This window comes from Spermophilus citellus (genome assembly GCF_964194105.1).
Source record: "Spermophilus citellus genome assembly, chromosome: X".
In the NCBI taxonomy this organism is placed as follows: domain Eukaryota; kingdom Metazoa; phylum Chordata; class Mammalia; order Rodentia; family Sciuridae; genus Spermophilus; species Spermophilus citellus.
Genome location: NC_138190.1, coordinates 42,567,428 through 42,592,880, shown reverse-complemented (window position 1 = coordinate 42,592,880; position 25,453 = coordinate 42,567,428). Strand labels below are relative to the sequence as shown.

At 48.8% G+C, this 25,453-nt stretch overlaps 2 protein-coding genes across 6 annotated transcripts in view; both read right to left on the bottom strand.

Moving 5' to 3' along the window:
- The window catches only part of OTUD5 (OTU deubiquitinase 5), a gene marked incomplete at its 5' end in the record, with an annotated part of 29,676 nt that extends 18,317 nt beyond the window's left edge, over positions 1 to 11,359 (bottom strand). For 3 of the 4 annotated variants that reach the window (XM_081276766.1, XM_081276767.1, XM_081276769.1), the window contains 2 exons: positions 1,372 to 1,465; positions 10,766 to 11,359. In XM_081276766.1, the coding sequence (XP_081132892.1) occupies positions 1,372 to 1,465; positions 10,766 to 11,359 (688 nt within the window). The remainder of the gene's footprint in view (positions 1 to 1,371; positions 1,466 to 10,765) is intronic. The other variant, XM_081276768.1, reaches the window with a different exon arrangement.
- Positions 11,360 to 15,656: 4,297 nt separating this feature from the next.
- KCND1 (potassium voltage-gated channel subfamily D member 1) lies at positions 15,657 to 25,192 on the bottom strand. Of its 2 annotated transcripts, none has more exons than XM_081276830.1 (7): positions 25,095 to 25,192; positions 22,495 to 23,738; positions 19,507 to 19,669; positions 19,321 to 19,404; positions 19,134 to 19,232; positions 18,640 to 18,890; positions 15,657 to 16,757 (listed from the first exon to the last, which is right to left on the bottom strand). In XM_081276830.1, exons 2-7 carry the CDS (start codon positions 23,613 to 23,615, stop codon positions 16,526 to 16,528), a joined length of 1,950 nt encoding a protein of 649 aa, XP_081132956.1. In that variant the 5' UTR covers positions 23,616 to 23,738; positions 25,095 to 25,192; the 3' UTR covers positions 15,657 to 16,525. The 2 variants fall into 2 exon arrangements, with proteins under 2 accessions (XP_081132956.1, XP_081132957.1); XM_081276831.1 differs by having other exon boundaries at positions 22,495 to 23,770; positions 25,095 to 25,179.
- Positions 25,193 to 25,453: the final 261 nt, after the last annotated feature.

Below are 25,453 nucleotides of genomic sequence, written 5' to 3'. Positions count from 1 at the left end.
CCCAGGTCTTCTGATTCCTATCAGAGGGCACTCCTTGGGAGAGGAAGACGTTACAATATTCCCAGTTTCCCTTAATGGCATGGGACCTCATGACTTCTTGTTGGGTTCACATTCAGAGCTAGAAAGACCACAAAGATCCAGCGCAGGCTGGCTGGCAGATGATATTAAATTATTAATTGTGTTAGGTACAATAATGGCATTTTGATTATGTTAAGAAAGCAAGCCTGGGGGCTGGGGATGTGGCTCAAGCGGTAACACGCTCGCCTGGCATGCATGGGGCGCTGGGTTCGATCCTTAGCACCACATAAAAAATAAAATAAAGATGTTGTATCCACCGAAAACTGAAAAATAAATATTAAAAAATTCTCTCTCTCAAAAAAAAAAAAAAAAAAAAAAGAAAGAAAGCCTGTATCTGTCAGAGAAGCATACAGTAATATTTACAGATGAAATGATCCAATGTCAGGGTTTGTTTAAAAATACTCTTGTTTCAAGGGAGTGAGAAAGAGTGGGTGAGGATGAAACAAGGCTAGCCATGTGTTGATGACTACTTTAAAGCAGGATGATGTGTACATAAGGGTTCACTATTTTATTTTGTTTAAGTTAAAAAATAAAACTAGGGCTGGGGATGTGGCTCAAGCGGTAGCGCGCTCGCCTGGCATGCGTGCGACCCGGGTTCAATGCTCAGCACCACATACCAACGAAGATGTTGTGTCCGCCGAGAACTAAAAATAAATATTAAAAATTCTCTCTCTCTCTCTCCTCCCTCACTCTCTTTAAAAAAAACTAAATATCTAGCTTGATACACACATACACATACACATACACACACACACACATACACACAAGGAATGGAAACCCCAAATACACCAGAAATAGGGGGTCTGGGTGCAAACCCAGGTATTCTATATCAGAGTGACAGCAATGTGCTGTGGTTAAGAGCATGGGCCTCAGACCGATCTATTCCAGGATCCAAATGCTTAATCTACCACATAATATATGTGTGACCCTGAGCAAGTTACTTGGATCCCTGAGCTACTTTCCCCATCTGAAATATGGAAGCAATGATAGTTCCTATGCTCACCTAGCTTGGTAGAGTATTAAAACAATTTCTTATAGTGTCAGCAGAGCAATCTGTCCCTAATTGATGTTATTGTTCTTTATTACTATCACTCCTGTTATTATTACTCTTGCACCACCAGACTCTCTCATGACCCAGGGATAGAGGCAGGACACTAATTTGAGGCTGGGGCCTAGAGACCATAATAAAATTAGCCTACTCCACCTCAAACCTCTCTCGGTGTCTACTCCTGACAACTGGGACACAACTCAGGGGCAGCCCTAGGCCCTTTAAGGGCTGAGGCACAGACTCACCTACAGCCCGAAATAGACAGGCGCCGTCCTCCTTCATCTGCTTGATGATGAAGCCTTTCTTGTCCCGTAGGGCCTTTTCAAACCAGTGCTCCTGCTGGAGGGAAGAGGTGGGGGTCAGCAACAGGGAATTCCTGCACCACCTCCCCAGGGCCCTTCCTCAAGCTCCAGAGGGGCCCAGATGACTGGCAGAGGGACACTGGGCAAGGTAAAGTTCTTGGCCCTTCTTGGATACTCCATACACTTGGAGCAAGAAACCCTTTCTTTCAGGGAATCAGTTGCTGGACTCGCTCCCAGAGAGGTCCCAGGTGCCCTGACAGCAGAAACCCCATATGCCTTCTGACCCTTGCTGACCTTGTAGGCAGCCAGAAGCCCAGACCCAGTAAGTGCCTGGGTGGAGAATCTGGATCAACTTCAAGGACTTTCACCCAGGGGAGATGTTGAAGAGGGAGTGACTGTAAAGAGTCTAGATCCTGAGCCCCACATATAGCTGGGTAATTCTAAGGTGTGTAAGGCAAAATGTGTGCAATGTATGACCTCATTTGTGATTGAACACATTTAGAAAATATACATACACACATATGTTTACACACATCTATACGTATGTACGTATACAGACATATATGCACACAAAACTGGGAAGGCCAGACAACAAAATATTATCTCTAAGTGGTGGTATCACAGGTGATTTTCCTTCACCTTCCTTCTTTACAAAGGTATAAAATCCCTTGTCCAAAATCCCAAAACCTAAGAAGGCTTGACCATCAAAAGTCTTAGGGGGGAAAAAAACCCAAAGTCTTTATCAAACTCATTTTGCATCATAACCTGACCAAAACTGACATACACCCAGGTATCCCACTTGGGAGTGAATATTCCAATATTTCAATGCAAAAACATTCAGGTATTTGATCATAAGATGTTATACCAAACTTTGCTGGAGTGTTACATAATACAAAGTATTATGAGGCAACTTTCCTAAATTCTGAAATTTTTTTAAAGTTTCAAAGCACATCTGGCCCCAAAGGTTCAGATTAAGTGAGCCTGTACAAATGTGTATTTCTGGATTTTTTAAAAAAAATGACCGTGTATCACTTAAAACACATTTCCACTTCAAAACAAAACAAAGCAGAAACAGCAGACCTTTCCCAGGCCCACTGCGCCCTCTGCTGGCCTTCGGACTCACAAACAGGGTGGCAAACGATAGGATCCCAAGCCTGCCCCTTGGGGACACTGCCCTAACCAGATCCAGGTTAATGGTGATCAGACAGAGGATTCCACCTCTCTGCAAGGCCATTCATCCCCAGCTTATGCATGGGGTGGAACGCATTCTCCAGGAAAAACCAGGGGAGAAGAATCTCTGGCAAAGTAGTAAGCACAAGATTTGGAGGTCAAAAGCTCTAGGTTCCAACCCCAGCTGTTCCTCTTATCACCCAATTTACAATAGGCTGCCAAAATCACCAAGCCTCAGTTTCATATCAATTGGGAAATATGTAGTCTTCCTCAGTTTCATATCAATTGGGGAATATGTAGTCTTCCTGACAGCTACCAAGAAGCTCAGGGGAGCTTTAGTACCTGAAGAGGCTTTGTCAATTATATACCATATACTGGTGAGATGGTCACCAATGAGAGAAGGGGAGAGAGACTGGCATAGATAGGTGATGTACAACTGAGAAGCCCGCAGAAAGCCCTACGTGAGTAGCTGGACAGGAGGGATGAAGACAGACAAGGGAATACCTAGCCAGCCCCACAATCAAGGCCACACCCCAAGAAGGTATGACTAGATTTCCAGATGACAAAGGCACCTGGAAGTCCTTAATGAGCTTCCATGGACAGAAAAAAGACTCCTTTTTATGTACAACATTCCAGCATCCAGGTACCCCTCCTGCCCTGGAGGCTGTAGACTAGCACACTACAGCCATGTATCCCCAATCCATTCCTACCCCACAGGACAGCCATCTCTGAGATCCACAGGAGGCTACCACAGTCAGGAGTGTTCAACAGGAAAGCTACAACAATAACTAAAGCCCGAGACCTGACAGAAGCTCACAAAGCACTAGGGGAAGAGCAGGGAAACAGTCAATGACCATACAGTGTGCAAGGGCTGCAGAAGAGGTAAACAAGGGGTGTTGTGAAACAGAGGAAGGGACCTGACCCTGCCATTAAGGCTGGCACTTAAGCAAAGTATTAAGACCCCAAGACCTCCAGAAACACTGGTTAACCGGATGAGAAATGAAGTCACTTTTATCACAAAACACCAGGGATGCCAGAGCCCAGCAATGAGTTCAGTAAAGGCCCGAGTAGGACTAGGCAGGCAAACAGGGAAGGGCCAGAAAGAAAGAATTCATATTAGTAGAGTGCCTGCCCCATGCCAGGTGCCAGATGCAAAGGATGACCTCATTTAGCTGTCTGGACCATAGCCCAAATGGTAGGAAGCATTATCCTCATTTTACAAAGGCAAAAAGGAGCTGGGGATGGGGCATCAGTTAAGTCTAGTGTAGAACCAACATAGGAAGCCAAATGAGCCACAGCAAAGACATACCTGGCAGCCCATCCTGGTAAACTCCTGGTTTGTCCCTAATAGCAAAGGAGGCCTGAGGAGAAGATGCCCTGTGCAAATAGGATATGGGTCCAAGGCAGCCAGACTGACATCTAGGCTTGGAGCTAGAGGCTGGACTACCAGCCACCCATTGTCTCTTCTCTCTCTCCCTTTAAAATGAAAATGTTGTTTAGGAAACGATGATGTGAGTGGGGGCTGGAAGATAGTCCAGCCATAGGTAAGTTTAAGCTACATAATGTCCTGGCCTGAAGTCAAGTCCAAGCCCTGAACTTTTCAAGTTCACCATTGAGCCTGTGGGGGAGTCCCTCAATAAAGGGCTGAACAAAGATCTTCTCTGACAACAGAGTATCCTAAGAGGCAAGGTAACACTCTGCAATCTACTGGTCTGAAGATCCAAGTGAAGCTGGAGCAAGGAACCCAAATGACAGGTTCCAATCTAGCTCCACCAATTATTAGCCATGTGATGAACTACTCTGAACCACAGTCTTCCTATCTGTGAAATGGAGATAACAAGCCTCCAAACAACGGGGATATTGGGCAGATCAAAATATTAGAGAACTTCTGTCAGAAAGAGACCACCACAAATTCCCTTTCTCTCCCTGGTCTATTCTAGGCTGAATAGTGGCCACTCAAAGATAGCAGATACTAATCCCTGGAACCTATAAATGTTTACTTATAATGAAACACTATTTGCAGACATGATTAAAGACCTTGAGAAGGGGAGGTCACCTTGGATTACCAGGTTGAACCTAAATACAATCACAGTGTCCTTTTAAGAGAAACAGGGAAATCTGATAGAAAAGGAAACCACACATACACAGAAGAGAAGGCAATAATAAGGATAGACAGAAATTGGAGTGATAAAGCCACAGTCTAAGGAATGGTGGCAGATAACAGAAACTGGAAAAAGGACCAGATTCTCCCCCTAGAGCCTCTGGAGGAAACATGGCCATACCAACACATTACTTTTGGCCTGGTAAGACAGATTTTTTTACTTCTGGCCATCAGAACTGTGGGAGAATACATATCTGTTGTTTTAATACCCATTCATGATAGTTTGCCACAGAAGCCACAGAAAATTGATACAACCCCCTTGTAGCACTCCTTAGTGTTTTTAGTTCTAGAACTAAACATAGCACAGCTCCCATTTTGCATGATCCACCTCCCAAGCACCTGCCCAGGAAAGGGGTTAGAATTAAGGTGACAAGGGCCTGGAATCCCCACTCCCAGTCTGGGAAACTGCTGACCCAGCCTATGGATAAATGAATGGCCACTGAAGGGGAAAGAGGGCAGGAGAAGATGACAGCAGCAGTGGACAGATGTCTTCCCAGAGCCTATGGCCAAGAGGCGTTTAGTATTCTGGGCTTCACAGCTCTGTCCCAGCAACCCTTGTGCCAAGACCACCCCTCCCCCAAAACACCCAGGAACACTGGCTCAGCTCCACAAGCAAAACAGGCAACCCATCCAATGAGAAATACAGACATCCCTCTCTAAGGACTAACACAAGCCCCCAAGGGCAGAAGAAAGAGAAATGAAGGAGGCCCAATCCTATTGCTGGACTGCTGGGGAGGGATTAAAAACCCAAAGATCCTACCATGGAGAAACAAGAAAGAAATGAAGTACTGATACATGCTATACCATGCATGAGATTGAATCACATTATGTTAAGTGAAAAGAAGCCAGATCATAGAGGGCTACATACTGTATGATTCCAATTGTATTCAAAATAGACAAATCAAGACAAGAAGTAGATTAGTGATTTTCAGGGGGTGCAAGGGGATGAGAAGATTGGGGGATAGTGGCTAAGGGGTTTCTTTCTGGAGTGATGAAAATGCTCTAAAATTGACTGTGGTAATGGATGCACAATTCTATGGCTATACTAAAAGCCACTGAATTGTATAATTTAAATCAGTTAATTGTATTGTATTTGAATTACATCTCAATAAAGCTGTTAACCAAGCTAGGTACAGTGGCACATGCCTGTAATTTCAGCAGCTTGGGAGGCCAAGGCAGGAGGATCGTGAGTTCAAAGCTAGCCTCAGCAATGGCGAGGCACTAAGCAAAACTCAGTGAGACCCTGACTCTAAATAAAATACAAAATAGGGCTGGGGATGTGGCTCAGTGGTTGAATGCCCATGAGTGCAATCCCTGGTACCAAAAACAAAAGGCTGTTAACCACAAAAAATACCCAAGGGCCTATTGCACTGACCAGGGAGAAGCAAGCTGAATACCAGCTGAAATGCCATAACACCCCCACCAAAGGTAACACATTCCCCCAAACCAAGAGTCCCACTTAAAACTTTTATGCAAGGCAGGAGAAGTGGGGAGCATGGGATTAAAAAATAGAATGCAACTTGCTTCAGAGAAAGTTCAGACTATGATTTCCTTGCTCACCGTTGCCCATTTCATGAACAGAGAAACCAAGGCCTGACAAGAGAAATGCCCCCAAACCACACAAATTTAGTTTAGAAACAGGCCTCAAATCCATGTTGCCTAGGAAGGGACCATTTTCTATTTCCCTACCTGCTAACTACCCAATTCTAAGAAAGGCCAAGGAATCATCAGGTTCCTAGATGGATACTAGCGATGGACAAGAAAAACCCAGATATTCCTGGAGCAAACCTCCCATCCTAAGCCAAAGGAAAAACCAGCCAAGGTCCAAGGTGAGCAAAGTCAGATACTTACACACTCAAAAACCCTGGGCAGGGCTGGGATTATAGCTCAGTGGTAGAGCACTTGCTTAGCACATATAAGGCACTAGGTTTGAGCCTCAGCACCATATAAAAATAAATAAAATAAAGGTATTATGTCCATCTACAACTAAAAAGTGTATTTAAAAAAACCCTGGGCAGGGATGACCTTTGCAAAAATGGAAGCTGAGAGGGGTAGCAGTTTGACTACAGCCATAAAGCAGGTCAAGGTGGGCATGGTGGTGCATGCTTATTATCCCAGCAACTCCAGAGGCTGAGGAAGGAGGATCTCAAGTTTGAGGCCAGCCTCAGCAACTCAGCAAGGCCCTAGTGAGACTCTGTCTCAAAAAAAGAGGTGGGGCTGGGGATACAGCTCAGTAGTAAAATCCCCTGGGTTCAATAACCAGTATCCAAAATAAATAAACAAACAAATAAAAACAGGTCAGCAGGAGATACTGGGGTTTGAACTAAAGTCTTCCCAGCTTTAAACCCATATTCTTTCCACACACAACTCTACCTTTCCACACTATTCAACAGGCCCCAATAGGCAAACCCACTGACCTTATTCACTACAGCACAGCTGGCCACAAAATTTGCCACCCATCAAATGGGACTCTCACATGGGACAGACCATTTGTTTTGCCCACCAAGCTTGATTGTCTGGGAGGACAGGGATGTAGCCCAGTTCCTCCTCAAAAGACAACCACTTTTCACTGGCACCTCCAGGGCAAGTGCTCTGGAAGGAGTTCCCTAAAATCTCAAGGGTAAGCAACACCTCACCAGCACCTTATCTTACCAATGAGGAAACTCAGGCAGAACCTATTCTGGTTCATCCAACAAAACCCAAGAGACCCAGAGGTAGAACCCAAACACCCTGACTACAGTGCCAGGCTTAACTTCTTCCACCATCTCAATAAGCATGCCCCCTTACAGAAGAGATCCGAGGTGTCCCCAAGCTCAGGATGCTTACAAGCCATCCTTTTCAAGGGGTAGACCCCCAGCAAGACAGCCATGGCTTGGAAAGGACCACCTCCCAGGAAATGGACCCCAGCGTGCCAAAATGAGTCCTAAAGGGAGTACAGTACATTCACAGAACTAGGACCAGATTTACTCTCCAGACTCCCTCTCAACATTCCCCTCTGCCCAAAGGATCCAACTAGCCTCCAGGCTACAAACACCCGTGATGACAGTTTCAGACCAAAACTGAGGTAGCAGGAAGAACTTACCCTCTTCTGATCCCCAAAAGGTCTCAAGATGCGCTAGGTGAGGCAAGGAAAAGTAGAGCATCCTTTTCCTTCCTTTGTCCCAGTGGGAGGACAGAAAGCCTCTCCCCATCATCGGAAAGGAAGTATGAAGAGCTCACAGAGCTTCACTTCCACATTGTTATGGGGACAAGTGTAAGGGGGTGTAAGAAGGTGGCTTTTTGCATTACCATGGCAGTATAGTACCCTCTTCTCTGTCCCTGGAACCAGGGAAGTATAGCTCCCTATTTCTGTGAGAAGGAAAGAGACTTTACCCCAACCAGGGAGAGAAGAAACAAAACTCCGGTCCTGACCCCATGAGTCCAGATGATTTACCCTGCCAGAAATAATGATGGGTGGGAAGGGAGCAACAAGAGGGGGCTCAAGGCTAGGCCATGGCCCCTGTGAAGTACAGAGAAGATTTACATGAGCAAAGGGGAAAGGGATATGGGACTAGAATTTCCCAGGAGTGGGGATGCCCCATGCCCCATGCCCCTTCCCTGTCTCTGGGAAGAAACATACTTATAGAAAGCAGTTCAGAAGCTAGAATGTTGCCCTGACCATAGAAGTAGAAACTGAGTTCACTTGATCTCTCCCAATGTCAGAGGGGAGGTCTTAGACTTTATTGTTCCTGACAACCTTCCTGAAAATAAGGGGACCACCTTGGCCCTGACCTGAAGGGGCTCAGCTTAAGGGGATCTAATGACTTGAAGAGCACACAGGTTCTTCTGTCCAATAGGGGAAGTCTCCAACCACACTGAAGATGACCTCATGTCCTCTCCCCAGTGAGAAAGAATCATCTGGGGGGCTGGGGATGTGGCTCAAGCGGTAGCGCGCTTGCCTGGCATGCGTGCGGCCCGGGTTCGATCCTCAGCACCACATACATACAAAGATGTTGTGTCTGCCGAGAACTAAAAAAAATAAATATTAAAAAAAATATATTTAAAAAAAAAAGAATCACCTGGTGTGGTAGGAGAGCCTCATGACCAAAGGGGGAGGGTCAAGCCTCGTACCTAAGGCAAAAAATACCTTGTCCCTGAGGGGAACAGTTCAGGCCTCTGGGAAGCTCAAGACTCCTCCTTATAATTCCAATCTAACCAACTCCCTGAGGGTAGTGGGAACCAGGCTCAAAATCCCAAAGCAGGAAAACTTGTTTCTAAAAGCCCCTATGACTGGAGGATACACATGTTTTCTGAGGTCAGTGAGTCAGTACCCTGAGGGAAGATTCAGGTCTTAGATCCTAAGATGGCAACAGTCCTTGGGGAGAGACACAGGACCCTGTTTGTCTGGGACTCTATATCCGTGCCTCAAAGGAAGAATGTTAGGGCACAGTTCTGGTGGGGAGTTGTGCTGTCCATAAGAAGTGCCTCAAGTTCTCTCAGGAAGTTCAGACCTTATCTATGGAGACAAAACAGTTACTGAATTATGTATGGGTCTCCTGTCTCTAAAGGTGTCCTTGGCAGAGTGGGTAGCAGGCCCTTGAAGATAAGTTTATATTTGCAGGGTGGCCTCAGACATCACCTCTGGTAACTTACGCTGCCTATGTGGAGTGGTCTCAGGCTGCAGGAGTGGTCTCAGGCTGCAGTTCTCAAGACAGAGGACCCTGACAACCTTGTTGTCAGAAAAAAAATGGGATGTTAAAGCCCCAAGGTGTATTTCAGTCCTTATAATTGAGGCAGAAGGGTCTCTCATCTTTGGGCAGGCCCTCAGACCCCTAAGAACACTGAGACAACATTTCTTTAGGAGGAAGGTCTCATAAAGAACTCGCCAGATGTGGTACTGCACACCTGTAATCCCAGGTACTCAAGAGGCTGTGGCAGAAGGATCACAAGTTTGAAACCAGCATCAGAAACTTAGCAAGACCCTGTCTCAAAATAGAAAGTCAAATGGGCTGGGTATGTAGCTCAGCGGTAGAGGGCCCCTGGATTCAACTAAAAGCAAAAACAAAAACAACTCCTCTTGCCTGGAATCTTGGCTAAAGGATGTCAAGCCTCTGAAGAAGCCTCAGATTCTTTAAAAACCCTCATCAAGAAGCGGGAGGACCTTAAACTCCAGTATCCAAAGCTTTGAGTGTCACTCTCTTAAGGCTCAGGCCCTTGATGGAAGGCAGGAAACCAAGATCCCATCCTTTAGAAGAAGCTTAAGATCCTAGAGAGAGGTCTCAGGCCACTTACAGGAAACACAGACCCTTGTCACTCTAAAAAGAGATGATAAACTTTATGTACCCAATTAATCTTTGGCTACTGGTTTTGGCCTTCATCCCCAAGGAGAGAAACAATCTTGGATCCCAAGAGGAAGAAAAATCTTATCTCCTTGAGATAAGTAAGATGTGTGTAGATATGCAAGAAGCCTGTAATTCTAGAAAAGGGAGTGTAAAGCTCCTGAAAGTAGGCTGAAAAACCCTCAAGTCCCATTGTTTAGCTTACAAAGGAGAAGAAAGAATTGTCCTTTATGTAGAATGTCACAGAATCTTGGAAGGCTCATCATTCCTTGGGGATGCCCAGACCTGTCTGAGGTTGGGACCTTGTTTGAGTTCCCTGGGAAGGAAATCTTAAACTCTATCCCAGAGGAAAAGAGTTCTCAAGCCACTGTACATAGACCTAAATCCCTTAGAGAGACCTGAGCCCTCCCTCAGAAAGTACCCCCATTCTGTCTGTGATGCTTGGGGAATCCCCACCTATTGGTCTTACAGATGAAGTCCCAGAATCTAAAATGACAACTACCGCCCCACACACACTTTATCTAGGGCCTCTAACTCAAATGCTTGGGGGAAAGGGAAGAGGACCTTTCGTGCCTCTTCCACCAGAGAAGAACGTCAGACCCCGGAAGAGAGCCTAGATCCCTTGGTCACCTCACAGTTTAGGGGTCTGATATGACATATGTGCCCACCCTCACCATCCAGTCCTTACCTGCTCGACGGTGGCAGGGTCCATGGCTTCGATGCGTGCAGCAGCTGCTTCATATTCGTCCTCACTGTTGTAGCCTGCGCCGACCTCTTCACGCTCTGGACTGCCCCCGCCAACCGCGCCAACCCCAGGAGCTTGACGCCGCCGCTTGCTGTGCCCAGGCCCGGAGCAGCAGCTGCCCACGCCCACGGCACCGCCCACCCCCACCACCACTCCCGTCGCGCCCACCCCCGTAGCTGATGCACCCAGGGCGTCACCAGGGCCACTGCCGGGACCACCTGGACCCCCGCAAGGTGGTGGTGAGGCCTGTTGTGGCCGAGGGCCCGCCACTGCGCCGGGTGGCACGGCCAGCGCCCAGCGGTGAAGAGCGCCCGGAGGCCCCGGTAGCGGGCCCTGAGGTGGTGGTGAAGCCCGGGGACGGGCCCCTACGACGCCCGAGTCACGGTCACGATCGCCGCCGCCCACGCCGGTGCCGCCGCCGCCCACGCCCACACCCCCGCCGCGCCGCGGCGCGGGGGGCAGCGGCCCGGGCGGCGGCGGCTCGTTGGCGGGGTCGGCGTCGGGAGGCGGCGGCTTCTTTTTGGGGAGAATAGTCATGGCGGCACCGCCGAGTACCCCCCAGCAAACCCGGCGCGCGGCACGCCGGGAGAGAACCCGGATGAGGGGGCTCCTGTAGGGCGCGAAGCACGACGGGAACAGCGAGACCCGGATAAAGAGATCGCGGCGCCGGTTCGAGAACCGTCGGCGGTGCGCAAGTCACGCCCGGAGAACCCGGATGTGAAGTCCAAGATGAAGGCACGGCGGCAAGTTTGTCAAAGCCTTCTCTCCGAGTCCAGCGACTTTACTGCTGCTCCTTCTGGCCTTCTGCTTCAAAGGAAACAGGACCAAAACAAGCACCTCTTCGCCCCGCCCCCTCGCAGGTTCTTGAACTACCGGGTGGGGCCCCGGGGTGCTGCGCACGCGCGCCAGAGCGCAGCCCCGCCCCTTGCTCGGAACTACGTGGGCAAAATCGCCGCCGCCGCCACAACAATTGCAGACACCAACCAATCGAAGGAGCTGCGTGGGTCCTCGATGACGCCCGCGGGCCAATCAGAAGCTTGTGCTCGCCCTCCCGTGCCCTCCGTCTCAAATTTCAAAGTCTGCACCCTTTCTCCCAGCCTTTCTTCTTGTTGATCTTGTTCTGCTCTTCACTTCTCTCCGCGAGGCTCTGACGCGCAGGCGTGGGTACTGCGAAAGAACAACGTAGCCTGTCCCGCGCACAAAAGCGCCTCCCCTCCAGGCTTCCAACTTGAACGCAGTCGGCCGGACTGACTGGAAAATATCAACACTACCAAAGCTTAGCATTCCCTTATAACATCACTTCCTGTCCCACCCACCTGCAAGTCTCCTTCCGCAGAAGAGGCGGGCGTCACTTCACCCTGGCAACAGGATGGGCCCTGCTGTGATTGGTTAAGAGACGCAGTCACTCTCGTCAGACAGACCAATCCTGGGACAGGCGTGCACCGTGGGGACAGTGGGTGTTTGTGAAACAGACGCCTTCTCTGGCACCTCCGCCCTCTCGCCCTGGTGTTGACCTCTCCGCACCTACGACTGGTGCGCAGGCGCGGTAAAGCCCTCTTTCCCCCTTCCCGTCCCCCCCTCCAAATTGAATTTGCTTAGGAAAATATTTATGAACCAGCTCTGTCACCGGCCAACGTCTCGCAGTGGGACTGCAGAATCCCTTCTGTTGAGCGGCTAGAGCACTTCTGGCTCATCGTAACTCTCCTCTTCCAGTCTGAGTGATATTTGGCAACTCATTTAACACCCACTACATTCTGAATTTCTACTTCTTCATAGAAATAGAAAAATGACAGTAATTCCAATTTAAGATCAGAAACTCACGCTTGTTAATGGTTTGGTGTTGTACCTGACATATAGAAAGTGCTCAGTAAGTCTGCATGGTGGTACAGTGCGAGGATCCCTGGCTTTGGGGTCAGGAAGACCTTAGTTCCAGGCACAGATTGTCCATTATGAACAGTATGACATCGTGCAAATTCATTGTCTCTTGAAATTACCCATCTGAAAAGTTGGAAATGTCTTCCCCGACTACCTTAGGAAATAGTTATGGAGTTCAGATGAGTTTATAAACTAAGAAAGGCATTGTGAGAGGTGAGGGCTCCCTGCCATTCTTAAGAGCAAAGCCACACACCTGATTTAAACTAAAACCATCCTAAACCTTTTCTGAGTACCACCTAACCTTCTTCCTTCAGGTGTTGATTTTAACAGAAGTTCTCCCCACAAAGGTGGCAGTAATAACTAGGTCCTAGTGGTGTTTTCTGCTCGTGAGACTTAATGGGAAGAGGGGACTTACATTTACTGGGACTGTTGTGTTTAGGGCCTTGTCCCAAATGCCTATGCACATTACATTGAATCTTCTAATGGTCATTTCACTCCAGACCCCAATATCCCACTCTTCTACTACCATCTAAAACTGAATTCATGCCAGGTGTGGTGGCACATGCCTGAAATCCCAGAGACTCAGGAGGATGAGGTGAAGGATCACAAGTTTGAAGATTTATCAAGACCCTTAGCAATGGAGACTCTTTCTCAAAGAATTTTTTAAAATGGGCTGGGGATGAAGTTCTGTGGTAAAGTGGCCCTGGTTCTGGTTGAATCCCCAGTACCACAAATAATAATACTAATAAAATTAAAAATAAAACTGAACTCATAGCCAGGCATGGTGACACATGCTTGTAATCCTGACTACTCAAGAGGCTGAGGCAGGAGGAATCCCAAGTTTGAGGCCAGGCTGAGCAACTTAGCAAGATCCATAAAAAAAAAAAAAAAAAAAAAGAAAGAAAGAAAGAAAAGAAAAGAAACTGAAATCAGGCATGGTAGTGCATGCCTGTAATCACAGCAGCTTTGGAGGTCTGAGTCAGGAGGATCACATGTTCAAAGTCAACCTAAGCAACTTAGTGAGGCTGTAAACAAACTAATGAGACCCTGTCTCAAAAAAAGAGCTTAGGATGTGGCTCAGTGGTTAAGAGCCCTTGGGTTCAATCCCTGGTACCAAAAAGTGGGGGGGGGCAGAAAAAAGAAACTGAATTCATATTTATTTGCAGCCAATTGCCAGTTACTATGTGCCTGGCACTGTACATTAACAGCTTTGATGGTCCATTTGACAGAAAACATCACCCTTAGCCAGCCATTGCCTAAGCCCAAGAGGTAGGAGTCGACCGTGACCAGTCCCTCTTCTCCAACACTCACAAGCCTATTAATCCCAAATCCTGCCCATTTTACCTTCCAATTTCTTATGCTCCAATTCTGCTCCCATCACTCTTATCCAAGCCACCCTTCCCTATCACCACAAAAGCCTCCTCACTGTTCTTTCTCAATTAGAGAATTCTCTGTAATTCACCATCCACAGACACAATGATCTTTCTAAAACACAAACCTCATCAGGACTTTCCTATTTCTACACTTTCAGGAGTCCCCATCATCCTCTCAAATCTGTCTCCTGGCTTTGAAGGCCCATAGTGATCTATCTGGCTTTTCTTCTCCCTCCTTCTTCCCCCCTCCAGCCAGACAACTATTTTCAGTTCCCTGAAGGCTCCAAGCTTGCGCTCTAACCTCTAGGTCATTGCACATGCTGTTCCTCAGCCTACATGTCCAGCCTTTCATCTTTTGCCTGGCTAACTCCAACTTCTTCCTTGTTTGCTGGCCAGATTATTTTCCCCTGCTGTCTACATGCTTCTATCATACATTCATCTTAGTTCTATCACACTGTTTTAATTGCTTAATTGTCTCTCTTAGATGTTAAACTCTATACATCAGAGACAATGTCTGTTTTGTCCATCTTTGTACCCTAGGGCTGGCACATGATGAGAAGTTAATCAATATTTGGTGAATAAATAAATTGTTATTTCTATTTCACAGATTAGCAACCTAGCACAAGAGAAAGTGATTCTCTCATCCAGGGATTGGAACACATTGACCTGAATATAAGGTCTGTCTTCTTGGTGCTCTGTGGAGCTCAGTCACACTACTCTAGTGGAGTCAGTAGCCCAGAAGAGCGAGTGCAGGAGGGCTGGAGTTGTGGCTTAGTGATAGAGCACTTTCCTAGCATGTGTGAGGCACTGGGTTCGACTCTCAGCACCACATATATATAAATAAAATAAAGGTCCATCAGTATATTAAAAAAAAAAGAGTGCAGGAAATGCCCACAAGGAAGGGAAATTTGCCAAGCTGAGAGATGCTTTTATTAGGGTTAAATTTGATGTTGTTTGCTGCCAGGATGTTAAGTCCACTTTGTGCTGACATGAATTGTGTTTTCCCCATCTGTGAATGAGGGAGCTAGAGCAGACGATGGCCAAAGACAATGTCTTAGGACTCCCTGGCCTGTTCCCACTGGCTGTAGATTTACTCTTCAAACCATCCTCTCATTTCTTCTAGATCCTCATCTTCCAGACTTTATCACCAGCCATTCACCTCCCACACCTTTACCCACACCAGCCCTTCCACTTTTGCAAGGAAGTAAGATCAGAGTGGTTTCATCCCCCCATTCCAACCCAGCCCCCAAACCCAGAGAGTTGGGAAGTGTTCAGTCTTCGTTTCTCCTCTCAGGTTTTATTGACTGATGGAAACTACATCTTTGTCAGCCACCAGCTCCTCAGGGACAGTACTGGGGACAGGGAACCTGAGATGATGCCAGATTTCAGCCTGAGAGTAGAGTTCTGGAAGGTGACCCAAGAGGGAAAAGAGAGAATATATGAAAAGGAGTTACGAGGGAGGAGGAGGTGGTTAGGAATTTTCTCCTGCCTCCTACACCTCCCAGAGTTCAGAACAACCCAGGTCTCAGCCCCTGATGCTTCTGGACTCCTCCCCAAGAACATGGAATTGGTCCATGATCACCAAATGCAGCCCAGCTCTTGCTAGCTGCCAGGTTCTTATCTTGGCCAGTCCAGACTTTAGCCCAACCCAGGAAGGAAGCAAACCAGAGAAGAGAGGAGTACTAGTTAGAGGTGGCCCATCTGATCAGGGCAGATGTAAATGCTGCAGCAAACTGGTAAGAGGCTTTGCATATCATCATGGCAGCAGCTGCTATTGCTAGAATTTGCTGAGGACCCAACAGAGGACAGAATGGCAGGGACCCATTTCCAGCAGCCAGGGAAGTTGCAGTGGTGTTTGTGCTATCTGTATGTTGGGAGAGGCAGCCTGACCCCTCAACTGGGGGCCAGGGGGTGACAGGTCACTGCTGAGGCCACAGCTCACAAAGCCCATGGTTACATTCCAAGCTTCAGAATTGGGGAACTGTTGGGCCCGGTAGAGAGAAAGGACCTCTCCTAGAGGTCAGATCAGGAGTGAGGGTTTCCTTGTCTGAACCCCCAAACCTCTACAGACCAGTCAGAGAGAAGATGAAATCTCAAATCTTTGTCAAGCCAGAGCTCAGACATTAGACAGGAACTTTACCTACCTCCAAAGACCCATGGGGAGGAGCATGCAGGAGACCAGCTAGAGGAGAGGGGCCGGTCCCAGTGTGTGTTGGAGCAAGGAGGCTGGAGGCCTGTGGAAGGCCTGTGGAAGCCCAGTGCTCCCACCAAGAAGACTGGGAGAGGGCAAGTCTCCCATTCCCAAGCGGGCCATTCCATAAAACCTAATTGCATAGTTCTCAGAAGGGGGCAGAAGGGGTCCCCAGGCCTGTCCCTCTCTGCCTCCCCAAAATATGGCTTTGGAAAGGACTCCCCCAAGAAAAAATAGGGCCCTCTGAATGAGCAGGCCCATACTTCACAGGGAAGAAATCTTGAAAGTCTCAGGGAGGAGGCAGGGGGTATCCACGCTGGAGTTCCTGAGGGTACTGCTGGCCCTGCTGCCACCACCACCACCAGGGGAGGAAGGTTGGCTCTCATCTGGTGTATTGGCAGGAGGGGTGGGGATACTGATAATGGCGGCCACAAAGTCCCGGCTGTCACAGTTCAGGTCAAGGCTGTCATGGGGCTTGGCATTGAGGCTTGAGCGGCTGTGGACAGGGATGAGGAAGATGGAAGGCTCTTAAAAAGTCATCTTGATTAATTGCCATATCTATTGTGGCATTTATTGAACACTGACTGTCGCTGAGCTAAGTGTTCCCCTGCATCCTTAATTATGGTGGTGGAGAGGAAGGGCTCTGGAGTCAGTCCTGGATTCAAGTCCTGAGCCCCTTTACCATACTGAAACTCCCATCTGTAGCATGGAAATAACAATATTCCCTACTTTGAGGGGTTGTGGAGATTCAATGAGAATTGAGAATAAATGATACAAAGTATTCAGAGTAGTGCATGGATCATGATGAGCGCACACACACAAGCCCGAGCACACGCGCGCGCGCACACACACACACACACACACTTTTTTGATATGTGGTGCTGGGAATTAAACCTAGGGCCTTGTGCATGCTAAGCACACTCTACCATTGAGTTACACCCCCAGCCCACATAAGTATTTTTTCTTATTCTTATGCCTAACAATGCCAAAGTCCTTGCAGGAGTCTACGCTCGAATCTATATAACCATGTCTTCATTCCTTTCTGACTTGCCAACCTCCTATTCTGCCCCTTATTCACTCTACCTATAGTAGCTTCCTTGCAGCATTCACATGGGCTGTTCGTTTGCCTAGAAAGCTCTTCCTGTAGATATCTGCATGGCTCATTCCCTCATTTCCTTCAGGCCTTGGCACAGATGCCATCTTAGTAAAGCCTTCCTTGACCACATTATTGAAACTGCATCAGCCAGGTGTAGTGAAGCAAGCCTCTAATCCCAGTGGCTCTAGGACAAGAGGATTGCTGGTTCAAAGCTAGCCTCAGCAATTGAGTGAGGCAATAAGCAACCTAGTGAGACCCTGTCTCAAAATAAAAAGTGAAAAACAAAAGGCTTGGGATGTGGCTCAGTGGTTAAGTGCCCCTGAGTTCAATCCCTGATATCACCTAAAGAAACCAAGGGAAAAAAATATGCATCAGACAGCGGGTGGGGGGGAGGCTGTGGTAGAGCACTTGTCTGACAAGTGTGAGACCCTGGGTTCAATTCCGATTACTGTAGTAATAATACTAACAACAACAACAATAATAATAATACATTTTAAAAAAACAAACTTCATTACTGCTGCTCTGCACTCTCTAGATGGCATCCATGATTTATTTTTTTCCTTGCTGTTTACATATTTGACACACTATGTGATCTGTATATTTATAAATATCTCACAATAGAATGTAAGTTCCCAAAGGGCAAAATTTTTTCACAGTGCTTGGGATGTAACACAAGGACTCTTGTACTTTAAGTAAATACTCTACCTCTGAGCCACACCCTGAGCTCAAGACAAAGGTTTATTTTTACTTTTTTTTTCAGTGCTGGAGATTGAACCCAGAGATTTGAGCATGTTAAACAAGTACTCTACCACTGAGCTATATACCCAATCCCTTTTTTCTTTTTCTTTGGTGCTGGGGACTGATTCCACTGAGCTACATCCTTAGTCCTTTTTTTTAATAGTACCAGGGATTGACCCCAGGGGCACTTAAATACTGAGCAACATCTCTAGCCCCTTTTAAAAAAAATATTTAAAGACAGAGTCTCACTAACTTCCTTAGGGCCTCCCTAAATTGCTGAGGCTGGCTTTGAACTCCCCATCTTCCTTCCTCAGCCTCTCAAGTGGCTGGGAGGACAGGCATGTGCCACTGCCATGTCTGGCTGCTTAATAAATATTTGAAAGATGTAATGAAGAATGAGGAGTTCCAGAAAAATTAAGCCCAAGATCTCCATATGGAAGAGTTTGAGTTTGAGCCTGATTTGGTAGGCCTTGAGTAATGAAATCTCAAACCCACTGGCCCAAACTCTACACTCACCAGCTGTGGCCAGGGGATGGGTGCTTACCTCTGAGGGGCAGGGCTCCTCCGCAGCCCTGCCAGCGTATCCAGCTCCTGCATGCTGCCACGACTAACTGAGGCGGTGGAGTTGGCAAGGCGGATGGCACGGCGCTTGGCCCTGCGTGGGCAACAAGATGATAGCAGACTGCCAGGCCCCACTGGTTGGGAGGACACAGAGGTGCTACGGCTGGTGCGGCCACCCAATGAGACTGCTCCCAGGGCCTCACTAAATGTCAGTTCATCTGTGAACTCATGGCACTGTAGGCAGAAAGGAGGCAGAGTCACAGGACACCCCATGGGAGCTATTCCCAATCCCAGGCTATTGCTCAGGCTGTTCTCTCCTTTATGGAAATCATTCTCTTCCCTTCCCTTGCTCAGCCTTTCCCAGGAAGTTCCATGTGATTTCTACAATTAGTAGAAACCTCCCATCCCAGGAAGGGGACTGACTTGGTGGCAGAGGGACCCCCTCCTTCCTACATACCACCTCTCATTAGGCCTCACCGTTGTCTTCTCTAGACAGTGTAGCAAATGGTGATGTTGCTGCTCAAAAGCAGAACGGTTCCTGATACACAGCGCCTGTCCCTCCCCACTGCCGCTGTCCTGGGGTGGGCAGAGCAGAGAGAGAAGGTCAGCACCTCCCTCTGCACATCACTTCTTACCCATAAATCCAATCTGGGCCCCTACCCACCTCAAGTCCCCCATTCTGCTTGTACTGCAGGAAGGCGTTGGTGGTTCCACTCTTTGCCAACCGGATCCTTGCCAAGCGCACCTTCTACAAAAAGAAAAGGAAACAAAGGGCCAGGTGGGTGAGTCCAAGTGTAGCCCAGATTGAGGTGTGAAGAATAAGAGATGCTCAGATGCAAGATGCAGTTACCTGCTGCGCTCGGCGCTTGTCAGCACGTTGGTTCTGGTGGTAGATGCGGCTAAAGTTGGACACAATTACTGGCACAGGCAGGGCAATGACCAAGACACCACTGAGTGAGCAGATGGACCCAAAAATCTTGCCAGCAATGGTGCTGGGCACCATATCTCCATAGCTGGGGGAAGGGGGAGGTAGGCCAAAGTCAAGAAATGTGCTCACCCACCTCTCTGTCCCAACTCCATCCCATTCAACCCTGACTCACTGTGACCCTGTTCAGGCGCTCAGACTCATTAAGTGTCAGTTTCTTGCTCTGCAAAATGTGGATAATAACCTCTCTGGCCAATAGGGGGTGTCAAATAAGACATGGGGCTGGCCCTTAGCCTCTACCATCTGCTGCCCCCATCAGAGCTGTGCACTGGACAGCCAAGTTAGCAGAAATCTAATAATACCAAGCAGAGGGGAGACCAGGGGAGTCACAGGCAATAAATGTAGCTCCCTGGGGACAGAGTTCCACTACCACAGGCCACCTAAGGAGCTCTGCACCATTGAGGGAATATTCTGTTGGTTTTGCCTGCCTCTCTGTTCTCTAGGTAGGACCCCTTCTGATTCTCTCCAGGGGAAGCCTTGAAACTGAACTCCTACAAAAAAGTAGAGAGGAACCTTGAAACTGCCCCTGCCTTCCTCCATGCCACACTCCCTCCCCAGGAGGTGCAGCAGACTCCACCTTACTGACTTGTTTTACAGAGGGGGAAAATGAAGCTCAGGGAATTTCCATAGTTGCCCAGGATCACACACAGCACACTTTTGTTCTAACCACAGGACCAACTAGATCTCTTCTATAGAAACGCAGCCTCTGCATGTTAAGTTTCTAGGCCTTTGCTTAGGCTGTGCCCTAGGAAGGCTTTTCCTTATTTCTGTGTTTTGACTCATTTTAAGTATTCAGGATTGTGCTCCAAAGTCTCCCCAACTTGGCCATTTCTGTCTCTTGTGATGTGTCATCTCAGACTGTGTCTCACTATGAGACATGGGCAGCCATCCACCTTCACAGGGTTGTTGTGAGGACTGAATAGGATAAAAGGCACCAAAATACCCAGTGCCAAATCACTGTCAGGGCTCAATATTTTTTGTTGATCCAATCCCAAACCTCCAACCTGAATTAATTTCTACTCCTTAGAAACCCCAAATCAATTTTTCTGTACCTCTATTAAGACACTGAGCAAGGCCAATTCATTCAGTCATTCATTCAACCAATGCAGGACACCAACAATATATCTAATCCCACAGATGGAAACTTAAAGAAGGATCACAGGAGTTGGAGTTGTGGCTCAATGTTAGAGTGCTTTCCTAGCATGGGGGAGGCACTGGGTTCAATTCTCAGTGCTACATATAAATAAATAAAAATAAAGACTCACCCACAATGTGTGTGTATACACACACACACACACACACACACATTATATATATAATTTTTTTAAAGAAGGATCACAGCATCTGCCCCAAACAATGCCTTTAAAAACCTCATGAGGGTCGGACGCGGTGACCCAGTGGCTCAGGAGGCTGAGACAGGAGGATCACGAGTTCAAAGCCAGCCTCAGCAAAAGTGAGGCGCTAGGCAACTTGGTGAGGCCGTGTTTCTAAATAAAATATAAAGTAGGGCTGGGGATGTGGCTCAGTGGTTGAGTGCCCCTGAGTTCAATCCCTGGTATCCCTCCACCCCCCCAAAAAAAAAAACCTCATGAGGAAAAAAAAAAGTCTCATGAGGGCCAGGTGTGGTGGTGCATCCTGTAATTCCAGCCCTCCGGAAGATGAGGCAGGAGGATGGCTAGTTCTAGGCCAGCCTCAGCAGGCCCTAAGCAACTAAGCAACTTAGCAAGACCCTGTCTCAAAATAAAAAATATATATAAATGGCTGGGGATATAGCTCAGTGGTTAAGCACCACCTGTGTTCAATCCCTATACTGAGAAAAAACAAAAGCAAAATCTAAAAGAACCTAATGAGGTCTGGGAGTGGTGGTGCATTTCTGTAATTCTAGCAACTCTGGAGGCTGAGGGAGGAGGATTGCAAGTTTGAGGACAGCCTTTGCAATTTAGCAAGGCCCTAAGCAACTTAGGAAGACCCAGGCTCAAAAAAAAATTTTTTAAAGAAGGACTGGGGATGTAGTAGTTCAGCAGTTTACCCTTGGGTTTAATTCCTAGTACCAACAACTTAGAGATTTTGTCTCAAAAGAAAATATTTTTAAGAGGGTTGGGGTTGCTAGGCATGGTGGCACATGCTGGTAATCCCAGTGGCTCAGGAAGCTGAGGCAGGAGGATCAATTGCAAGTTCAAAGCCAGCCTCAGCAAATTAGTGAGGACCTAAGCAACTTAGCAAGACCATGTCTCAAAATAAAATATAAAAAGGGCTGGGGATGTGGATCAGTGGTTAAGTGCCCCTGTTTCTAAATAAAATATAAAATAGGGCTGGGGATGTGGTTGGGTGTAGTTGAGTGGTAGAGTGCTTGCCTAGCATATGTGAGGCCCTGGGTTCCATCCCCAACACCCCTACAAAAAAAGAAAAAATGGTTGATAGGAAGCCAATACCTATTTATCCTGCACCAGAAACATTCAAATAATTTTTGCAACCATGATGCCATTGAATTCTCTCTAGGTGATAAAGGGAATCATTGTTTCCCACTTTATAGAGGGAGAAACTGAGGCTCTGAGAAAATGTCAACAGAAAGACAGCTAAGACAATCATTTTCCCCAAGTCTCCTGACCTGGAAAATCAAGGATGGTCAAAGCTTGGATTTGAAGATTAAATCCAACTCCCCCAGTTTTACAGTGGGCAAACTAAAGCTCAAAAAGAGAGAGTGGTAGAGCATGTGCTTAGCATGTGTGAGGGCCCTGGGTTGGATCTCTAACACCACAAAGAAAATAAAAAGAGATCATTCATCTAACCTTTCTGATTTTATAGAAAATGTGAGTGTACTTGTGCAGCTCCCAACACAGGATCTGCACTCACCCAAGTGTGGTCATGGTGACAATGGTATACCAGAAGGCCGCAGGGATGCTGGTAAAGTTGGTCTTGCTGGTGCCCTTCTCAGCATAGAACATGACAGTGGCAAAGATGATGATGGCCATGGTGAGGGAAAAGAGGAGAAAGCCCAGCTCAGAGGCACAGCTCTTGAGTGTGTAGCCCAGAATCCGCAAACCCTGGGAGTGCCTGGAGAACTTGAAAATGCGGAAAACACGGAACACACGCAGGGTGACAAATGCACCCGAGACATCATCGTTCTTGGGCACAAAAAGCCCAATGTAATAGGGCAGAATGGCCACCACATCGATGAGGCTCATGACACTCCGCAGGAAGCGGCAACGGCTAGGGGCAGCAAAAAGCCTCAGGAGGTATTCTCCCGTGAATATGAGTACACAGGCCGTGTCCATGCAGAAAAAGGCTGTCGGAAAGCGGTCACCACAGGGCTGCTCCCTTGGTGGCCGCCGTGCAGGGCCGCGGCAAGGGATGGTCTCCACCACATTGGCGATGACCGACACTGCGATGAAAAAGCCAGTCACATAGTAGAAAACCAGCGCTGCAGTGCTAGTGTGTGGGTTCTCAAAGGCCCTCCAGAGCCGTTGCCGCAGGGAGCTGCCTGCTGGCAGGGCAGGCCCATCCCCAGCCTGCTCAGCCTCCTCGTCCTCAGCCAGGCGCTCAGCATTCTCCTTTTTGCGGTCCCGGTACTCTTCAAGGCAGCAGTCGCCCACAAGCTCGGGGACCAGGCCATAGAAGGCCAGCTCTTCGTCGAAGGCCTGGATGCATTCCTGGCGTGGGCAGTGTAGCCGGCCAGTTCGGTAGAAGTTCAGCACGTGCCGGAACATATCCGGGTCGCGATCAAAGAAATACTCGCCAGAGTCCGCGTCATAGAAGAACTCCTTCTCAGAACTGCCCAGCAACGTGTCTGGGTAGCGATCCAGTGTGTTCTTCCAGGTCTCGAAGCGCCGGCCGCTGACGTTCACCACCAGAACCTCATCCCCTCGAGATGCCTTCACCCCTGGCGCTGGGGGCAGGGGCTGCTGGGCAAGGGGCAGCCAGCCCACAGCGGCCGCCCGTGCAAAGGGCAGCCACGTGGCCACGCCTGCCGCCATCCTGCGGCTCCCCAGGCCCACGGAGACTTGGGGGGGGGTGGCGTTTAGGAGAATGTGGCTGTCTCCAGGATGGTGGGGGCTTGGAGAGGCCCTGGGCCACCCGGACAAGGAAACTGGGGTTTTCTAGAGAGGCCAAGAGGAACGAGGAGGAGGAACTAGAGAGATGGGCAGGAGCTTAGGGGGCATTTAGAGGGTCTAGGAGGGGCCCTTGTGGTGTCCTGAGGGACTAATAAGGGCTTAAGGAGATCAGAGAGGACAAGAAGGATCCCCAGGATCTTTAGAGAGACTGAGATGATTCTAGTGGGGTCAGCATGTGCCTGAGAGATGTTTGGGGGTGTCTAGAGGGACCGAGAAACAAGTGGGGAGCTCTCAACACTCTCAAGAGTTCTCAGGGAAGGAAAAATAGGTCTGGAACCCATTAGCCAGTTTGGAGAGGAAATTGGGGCATCCAGAGGGGTACAAATGGGATCAGAGGTGCTTGAAAGAGGCTGAGTGTACCTGGGGGCTGGTTCTAGAGGGGATGAGAAAGGTGAGGAGGGTCGTCCATACCCTCAAGACTTCTAGGGTAAAGATAAGGGGGTTGAAGCACCCTCATGGGATCTGAAAAGGGGCTGGTGCTTCTCAAGGGTGGCTGTAGAGCCAGGAGGTTGTAAAGAGGCTGAAAAGTGTCTTGGGAGTGCCTAGAGCTGCCAAGAATAGCCTGGGGGTGTTGTCTACATATTACAGGAGTTCTAGGGAAAGCAGAAGAAGTGAGGGCCCCCTAGTGGGGCTGGAAATGGAATGGGGTAGCTAAAGAGGTAGTTATGGGACTGGATTATTTTGTAAGAGGACGGTAGATATCTGGGTGAGGGGGATATCTAAAGGGGCAGAGGAAGCCTGGTCCACACTCTGAAGAGTTCTGGGAGAAGAGGGGCCTGGGGAACCCTAAGGTGCTGGGATTCAACCGGACTGAAGTTGGGCACAAGGATTTCCCAAAAAATGGGTTGGAGAGAACAGTGGGGTTTTGAAAGGGAGTTGGGTGTGTCTCCGGGGAGGTGGGGGCTGCTGAACCTTGCAGGAGACAGGCAGGAGAGGCTGGAGAAGGCTGGGTCCCACCGATGGGGGCAGGTCTGGGGAAACCACACCCCGAGGGGCTGGCGGTGTGTGCTAGACAGCAGCAACAGCAGCAGCAGCAGCAGCAGCAGCAGCAGCAGCAGGAGCAGCAGCAACAGCAGCAGCAACAGCAGCAGCAGCAGCCGCGGCAGGAGAAAGAGGAGGAGGAGGAGGAGGAGGAAGAAAGGCAGCCACAGCCAGGCCTAGGAGGGAAGGCAGCACAGGCAGGGGAGGGGGTTGGGTCCCTGGAAGGAGGCTGTGGAAGGACAAGGTCCAGTGGGATCCCTGGGGACTGTCCCAAGATGGGTTAGGGTGTGGGGGCTGGACCAGGGAAGGACAAGGACGGTGCTTGGCGGCCCCCTCCCACTCCCCATAGGGCGTCCTCACCTGTGTCCCCGCTGCAGCAGCAGCAACAGCGGTGGGGCTGGGGGTACCAAACACCGGAGCTGCTGGCCCCCTCTGCAGAGCTGCCCCGAGTTCTCCTCTTCCTCCTCCTCCTCCTCCTCCTCCTCCTCCTCCGGCTCTCTCCCCGCCCCTCTGAGCTTGCCGGGAGATGGAAAGGCAGGGAGGGGCCTCGTGGCTCCCAGAGCCCCCTCCCCTAGGGCAGCCTGCGAGGGACCCTGGGGAGACTCCGCCTCCTACAAAGCTGGTTGGGCCTCAGTCGCGTCATCTGGAAAATGGGGGTGGCAGGGAGCTTTGCCAGTTCTCCCCACCTCCTTCCTGCCCAGTTCCTACCCCCTCTACCC

What these genes read in the sequence shown, in the direction of transcription:
- KCND1 (XM_081276830.1), bottom strand. Translation starts at nt 23,615, where the DNA reads ATGGCGGCAGGCGTGGCCACGTGGCTGCCCTTTGCACGGGCGGCCGCT. An exon ending in AGCAGAATGGGGGACTTGAG is followed by an intron (nt 19,233 to 19,320) that starts GTGGGTAGGGGC and finishes TGCCCACCCCAG; the next exon opens with GACAGCGGCAGTGGGGAGGG. An exon ending in AGGAGCCCTGCCCCTCAGAG is followed by an intron (nt 16,758 to 18,639) that starts GTAAGCACCCAT and finishes CCCTGTCCACAG; the next exon opens with CCGCTCAAGCCTCAATGCCA.